This window comes from Pipra filicauda, unplaced genomic scaffold (genome assembly GCF_003945595.2).
Source record: "Pipra filicauda isolate LSUMZ 115617 unplaced genomic scaffold, ASM394559v2 scaffold118_size2161507_pilon, whole genome shotgun sequence".
NCBI lineage: Eukaryota > Metazoa > Chordata > Aves > Passeriformes > Pipridae > Pipra > Pipra filicauda.
Genome location: NW_024103640.1, coordinates 1,890,482 through 1,897,662, shown reverse-complemented (window position 1 = coordinate 1,897,662; position 7,181 = coordinate 1,890,482). Strand labels below are relative to the sequence as shown.

General features: G+C 43.3%; 1 protein-coding gene across 1 annotated transcript; it reads right to left on the bottom strand.

Annotated features, from left to right (window-relative positions):
• Nucleotides 1-506: 506 nt before the first annotated feature.
• Nucleotides 507-7,078, bottom strand: PEX13 (peroxisomal biogenesis factor 13). The gene is made up of 4 exons (XM_027738673.2): nt 6,977-7,078; nt 4,588-5,285; nt 4,069-4,194; nt 507-3,815 (listed from the first exon to the last, which is right to left on the bottom strand). The coding sequence occupies exons 1-4, from the start codon at nt 7,042-7,044 to the stop codon at nt 3,520-3,522; spliced, it is 1,188 nt and encodes a 395-aa protein (XP_027594474.1). The 5' UTR covers nt 7,045-7,078; the 3' UTR covers nt 507-3,519.
• Nucleotides 7,079-7,181: the final 103 nt, after the last annotated feature.

Here is a 7,181-nt window from a genome sequence, read left to right as displayed (position 1 = left end):
TTTAATTAAACCCCCCCACACACAAATTTTACTCACTTGCTGTTCTGGAGACTGTGCTGGATCAGTTAAAATAACTCAAAGGTCCTGGGACTGTCTTTTTGCATTTTTAATTTCCAAAGCAAAAAAACTCTAAAGATACTCTCTGACAACATAAATCCGTGTAGTAAAGTCTCAGAGTTTTGTGACTATTGTGAAATTTAGGGAATTTCAGTGGCTCAAAGCAGATAAAGATCCAGGGGTGCTCTGCACTGACATCATGCCTCTGCTACCAGTTAAGCCAGTTATACCAGTGCATTTGCTCCAAGGAGAGATTATCCAGCTGGTTAAAGGCTGTGTTCAGTGTGGCCACAGAACCCAGGAAAATTTTCACTGCAAACAGGCCAGATTTGTATTTGCTTTGTATTTATCTCAGTAGCAAATTTCACCGAGACAACAAAATAAATCAGAATGACCTTAATATCCCAGATGCAGCCCAATTCCACACAAAGAAGAGTTTTATGAAGCTGTGCAAAAGTGGGCAATTTATTAAGTTTTCCCAGACGAACAGAGTATTTTAAATTTATTACTCAGGAACCTTTTTGAGCATGTGTATGTTCATGTTCTGCTTGCACTCAGAACTGGCACCTGTAGCTCACAGTGTTCAAGCAGAAAGTGGTTGATAAACAGCATCAATAAGACTAAAGGAAGAATAAACTAAAACCTTATATAAAAAAATGTTCTGTTCCAGACTTTCAGGTCTGCTACAAGAATATAAGCAGTTCCAAAGAACAACATAAAGCTAACTTAGTATGTGCAGACCTCCAAAAAAAAAAAAAAGAGCTGATTGCCTAATGCAGAAGTTAAGCAATATTTCAACCTCTCTTTTCTGCTTTCCTCTTCCACACACTCCTGGTGCAGCCACACCTGCTCCTTTCAGTCTTCTCCCCTTCCTAAAGTTGGGTAAGTCTTGAGCAGCCTGTCCACCAGCCTTCCTTTTCCACTCAGGGTTCATTTAGGTGGTTTTTTTCTGTGGCCTGACACATGGACAAAAACAGACAATGAATTGTAGGACTCACTTTTTTTTTTTTAACCTGATACTACTTTGTGCATTAAAAAAAAGAAAACCAAAACCTTAAAGGACAGTATATACTTTACTTCAGTAAACTTTAATACCCTCCTGCAATCAGTACAATTAATTGGGAGTAAAATAAGTAACTTAATTTCCTTAGAGCCTCTTTTTCCAATGAAAGTAATTGCAAGATTGAAAGGACTAAAATTCCTGTTGAGATTTAACAGATACAATGATGACAGTTAGTGACTGGTAGGTTAAGTCAAACTACTGTAAGGAAAAGTCAGTTAAGTTTTGAATAATCCATGTTCCTACTAAAATAACTGTTTTCAATAGTATGACCTGAAAGAGAAATTAAATTCATCTTACTAAAAATCAGTAAGATTTAAACATTCCCACAAACATCCATCATGGCACTGTCTTCATCTTGTTGTGAGCCAGAAAACAGAAAAACAAAAAAAATCTACTTAAATGGATACTCTACAATAAAAAAGTTAGGGGTTTATTTATTAATTTATTTAAAGACTCTTCCTCTGAATGAAATCTTTCACTGACACAAGAGAGGCTGACAGTCCATTAATTAAACCTCATACAGCAAATTAATTCCCTCCAGGGATACACACTGCAAACAGAACTGAACTCTTTCTACTCCTTCCCCCCCTTTTTCCTCTCTAGATTTTACATTTCAGAATTTTTTCTGCTGTTTTCACTGCAACAGCAGATAGGATTTCCAAATATGGATAATTTTCTTCTATGCCTGGTACATAGGGAAACATCTCAGGACCATGTTCTGTTTTAGGCCTATTAAAACTAGTTCCAAGTTTCTCACTTGCCCTTTAACTACTCTGCACCTGAAAATCTAAAAATTTAGTATAAATTATTCAAATCACCATCTCCCAATACCTGAGCACAACCACTTAAAATTCTTGCTCTACCAACAACAGGCATTCAGAGATTACTTTAAAAATCCAAGGTTCCAGCATGATATCTGTCTTTTCAGCCACTCTACCTCATGAAAATTGTGCTCACTTCAGAGTTTTGTTGTGGTGAGCAGACTTCTACAAACTCAAGGCCAGCAAATGCAATCAAAACTGAAAGCTTTGCTAACACATAATGGGTGTGGAAGATCTCAGTAGGTCAAACTGGAACTACTCAAAGGTATGTTCCCTACTTATACTTTTGAGAACCTTTAACTAAAAAAGCTATTTTAATGATTAAGACAAACTCGAGTTATTTAATCCATTGATGTGACCTTCAGAAGTTCAACATGTAATACATCCATACTACGAGGAAAAATGTTTTAATTACCTTTGCTTCATTTAACAAAAAAAAAAAATAACAGAATGGTATTTCAGGACAGAATTCTCAAACACCAATATGAAGAAAATACTAAATACTCTGAACAGTCTGAATATTTTTATGGCTTTTGATAAACTGGAGCCCTCAAATGTTATGGGCAGATGCAAAATTTACCACCTGAAAGGCAGCACAGGGAGTTTGTCCAACTCCAAGACCTTCCTTTGCCGAGATAATTAAGCAAGAAATGTTACTTTTTCTTTGCTGCTCCAATTCCTTTCAACTTCCCCCAAAGCAATGCTTTCCTTCTGCACTAAAAGGCAGGAGAGGTATTTTGACATTCATATAAAACCAATGAAGAGCAGAAATAAGTGGAGATGCAGGTGGTGGACTATGGATGGGCAGCTAACAGGCTACAACACAAAATGGCCAAGTGTGATGCAAAGTTAGTTCATCACAGAAGGGAGTGACAACTAATAAGTGCCTGACTGCAGAATACCCTTTATTCAAATTCCTTTTAATAAACAAAATAGAACTGCTTAGAACTACTGGTGAAGCCTCACTGCTCTTCCCCTGTAAACTCGTTTCTCCTCCCTTCCTCACAAATCCCTTTTTTCTAAGAGCTGAACTCTTTATGACAGTAATTTAAAACTTGTAACCATTCAATTGGGTCTCCTAAATCTCTTGCAGTTCTCCCACCTTTCAGAGGGAAACAATGTGCCATTACTTTTGCACAGCCCTCAGTGTGCAGTTTTGGAGGACACCTCACAGAAATGAATCTTCCCTTTGCACATCCATTGAAGGGGCCTCCTGTCAAGCCAATACTCTAATGGGGACTGGGTGTTAATCCCCCATTTCACCAACAGTTTGTCTCTTTAACAGGGCAGTCCCTATTGTTTTCCTTTGTTTGCTTTGTTATAAATGCTTCAACCCTCCTTATCTCAAGCTCTCAGGAGTGGCTGCCAGGTGGTTGGACAGAATCACTAATGTACAGCCTCAGATGAGTCAAAAATAAATAGTACAGATTGGAGCAATCACTTCTCCACCCCTTCACCAGCCAGTAGCAGCAATCACTGGTGCGTGCCCATCAGTGTTCCACTACAAACCACATTTCCAGCAGTCCCTAAAGTTGCATCAGTAAAGCACAGTTCAGTTGCTTTGTTGATCAAAGTGCATCAGAGTTCCTGTTTCTCTCCACTGCCCACAGCGGAGTCGGATGCAACGGGAACTTTATTACTGCCAGCAAAAACAGTTTCAAAAGCAGCTTCCTGCTCCTCCAAAGTCACAGCAGCAGTGGCTCCTCCACCAGGTGTGCTGGGAAAGGCTGGACGTTGCTCAGGAATCTTTTCCAGGTCCACTGTTCTCCTACCTCTTCTTTTGCCCAGGATTTTGATGTAATTAGCTGGCACAAGTCCTGTTGTTTGGCCATCATAACTGGCCAGGAGCCAACCACGGATTTTGGGTTGCTGTTCTGAAGGAGAAAATGCAAAAGCATCAAGTTGCAAAACAATTCGATGACACTGAACAAAACTACTCAGAAAGTTTTATTCCAATGCAAATAATAACTTAGTGGGGGGGGGAAAAATCAGTATTTGGTCAAATAAGGTGGTTTTGGTCTTTTAGTTTTAATTTTCAGACTCTAACACTATAACTTCATTATGATTAGAAAATAAACAGAAATAAACAGAAAAATACTTTAGAAAAAATAAAAATTAAAAGTTTACCTTTGGGTGCTAATTTTAGCATGTCACCAGCACGGAAAGAAATTTCTTCTTCTGAGAGAGCATTGAAATCATATTCTGCTCTTCCAACTACGTGGTCATCTTCTCCACTAGCCCAGTTACTGGACACTGTTTGCAAACATACATTAAAAGTTTATCTGCTTTGAATGACAAAGTTTGGCGTGTCTTTTTAAAACAAAATGAAGAAAACACTTTAACCTCCTTGCTAAAACTTTTCTGGCAGAGAACTGACAGGAGTAACAAGCAAAGCACGACTTGTTGAGTTAATCCAAGCAATACACCCCAAACTGCTACATCTACTAGGAAGGAACCATGATTTTGGAATCACACACAGCTTAAATACAATGTTAACTCAACAACAGGCTGTCACTTGTATCACATGCCTAAAATTCAGCATTGTGTCCCAGTATCTACCAACTGCTATTACTATTGTGTAGATTAATCACCACACAGACAACAGTGAAAGGAACAAAGAACTCTCGTTCTGCAGATCATCTTTACCTGTTTCTTCATCACTGTATGTAGAAAGCAGCTTCCAAATCAGGTAGGGCCCTCCCATTATAACAGCAAAGAACAGGAAAATGGGCCAGGACTTTGCAGAGTTTCCCATCTTGTCTTCAAGGCCGACACGAGCCACTTTGCCCTCACTCTCAGCCCACAAATCCTCGTTCTCAGAGCTGTTCCTCAGCCCCAGCAGCCGCTGCAGCCGTTGGTAGAGGTACCTTATAGTTCTCACCAAAGCAAAAGCCGAAAACACCTTGGTGAAGTGGATTTTGAGGCGGGAGAAGTGGTTGGCCACGTCCAGCACAGCCCTGAAGCTGTTGTAGACAGCTGAGAAGGTGGCATCCATCATCATGCTGACCGAGGCAAAGGCATGCACGATGCTCTCGATGGACTGGAAAGCCCCCCTGCTGCTCTCCTCAGCCTGCTGCACAAACCTGCTGGGGGGAAGGCCATCGGCACAGAACCGGTTATACCCCAGCCCACCGTATCCGTAGCTGTAAGGGCTGTAGCTTCCATAGAAAGAGGTTCCATATGAACCATAGGCTGGAGAGAAAGAACCACTATAAGCTGGCCTGAAGGTGCTCAGACTGCTGCTTCCTGTTTGCTGGGATGGTCTTGGCAAAATGGGTGGAGGTATCCGTGCCACGGCGGGTTGTCCGGGTCTGGTCAGCATGTTGTCACCCAAGTCAGCAGACCTAAAAAAAATTCCAACAAGGAAGATCAGTACCCAAAGTTTAGATTTTTCATTTCCTCAGGGTCCTTGGTTAACTCCACAAATGTCACAGTGAGTTTCAGCAGTGCTGGGATAGGGAAGCTGGGAGCCAAACACTCATAGAGTGTCGTACAACGTTTGTTGGAAGTTAAAAATCCAGTCAGGAAATACAGGTCTTTCAGGGGAACAAGAACCATAATGAGATACTCAGTGTAAACATGAAACTGGGATGTACACATTGAAAAACTTGGTCTATTTATTAATTTATACATGCATGAAATGCACTTTCTAGATCCACCAAACCTGCTGCTTGAACACCCAGGTCATTCTTCTGCTGCACCAAAGCCTCTCATGGGCCCCACCAAAAATATTTATGAACTTCCCCCAAAAAAAAAGCTTTATTTCCAACACTGCAATAAGCCAATGATACAGCAGGAACAAGTTTGAGAGCTCCTTTGAATCCACCCTTAAAGGGTGGTGTGACCTAATTGAGAATCCAAGTAATTATGCAACAACCTGTGCAAGGCCTTTGGGCCTCCCAGTTTCCCCCTCTACCCAAAATACCTCATTACCTTTGTGCAGATTATAAAGGGATTGAATCTACTACTGATTATTGATATTGAATTTACTGCTGTTGGCAGAAAAAGGTCTTATGAGTCCATCACTTGTATTTAATTTACTAAACTTTTTTTCCTTTGTATGCTCAGGAGTTCAAGTTATTTTATCATAATAAGACTCTGCAAGTACTTGACTGGCACTTGAATTCTCTCAAGCAGCTTTTTGTTCTACTTCTGGACACACAAAAAAAGTCGTATATTATCACCCTAAAAGTCAAACATTTTGGTTATTTCCCATGTTTACTGCCTCATCCCATGACTTCCCACTTCTGTAGTCCATTAAATTCACAGGGGGAAAAAAAAAAAGGCAGAAGGAAAAAATGCCAAGTTGGAATTGCTATTTACCCGTTAAAAACGGGAGCAAAACTAAGTCATGATCACAGCAAAGAGAGATACTGTAACTCAGCAACTCGCCCTACAGTTCCCAGCTCAATAGTCAGCGTGGGACACCTCACTTTAAAGGTGCCTGAAGCCATTAACACGGGCTACATAAACCCAGCAAGAAAAATTAACATTTAATTGCTCGCTCAGCAAACAGAGAGCGCAGCGAAGTGTCTGTGAAACGTTCAGTGCTGGGCCAACCTTTTGCCCAGTTTCAGCTCTAATTGCAAAAGAAAAACAAATCGGATCTTCAGCCACCAGGCGAGCTTTCCTTGCCTCCCGATAAGAAAGGAGCTCACGGACACTTTGCGTTCATCCTTCTCCACGAGCAGGCGGGATTTCCTGGGAGAGCTCCCACACCCCCCGGACTGTCACATACACGGATCTTTTCCAAGCCCTGCGGTGACACTCAGCTCCCGGGGCTGACACAGCCACACAACCCCCGGGAACGGACACCCTGAACACTCCTGCCCACGCCTACGACTTCATCTTCCCCACAGGGGACCCCCCGGAGCCCCCTCACGGAGCGCGACTCCCCGGGCCGCCCGCCCCGACCGACCCCGGCCGGGCCCGACCTTTGAGCCCGCCCCAGGGCCGCGGGCCCGGCCGCCCCGAGCGGGCGAACACCCGTCCCCGCCGCGGCGGGGATCCCCCGGGGAGGGACGCCCGCACTCACTGGAAGGCGGGCGCGGTGCCCGCCAGGCGCCGGGACTCCCAGGGCTTGGGCGGCGGCGTCGCCGCCATCGCGCCCGCTCGGCTCCGCTTCGGGCGCGCTCGGCTCGGCTTCGGCTCCGCTTCGGGCGCGCTCGGCTCCGCTTCGGCCCCACTCGGCCCCTGTCGGTAGGGCCCGCCCGCCGCCAGGCGTCAGGTGGGAGCGCCGA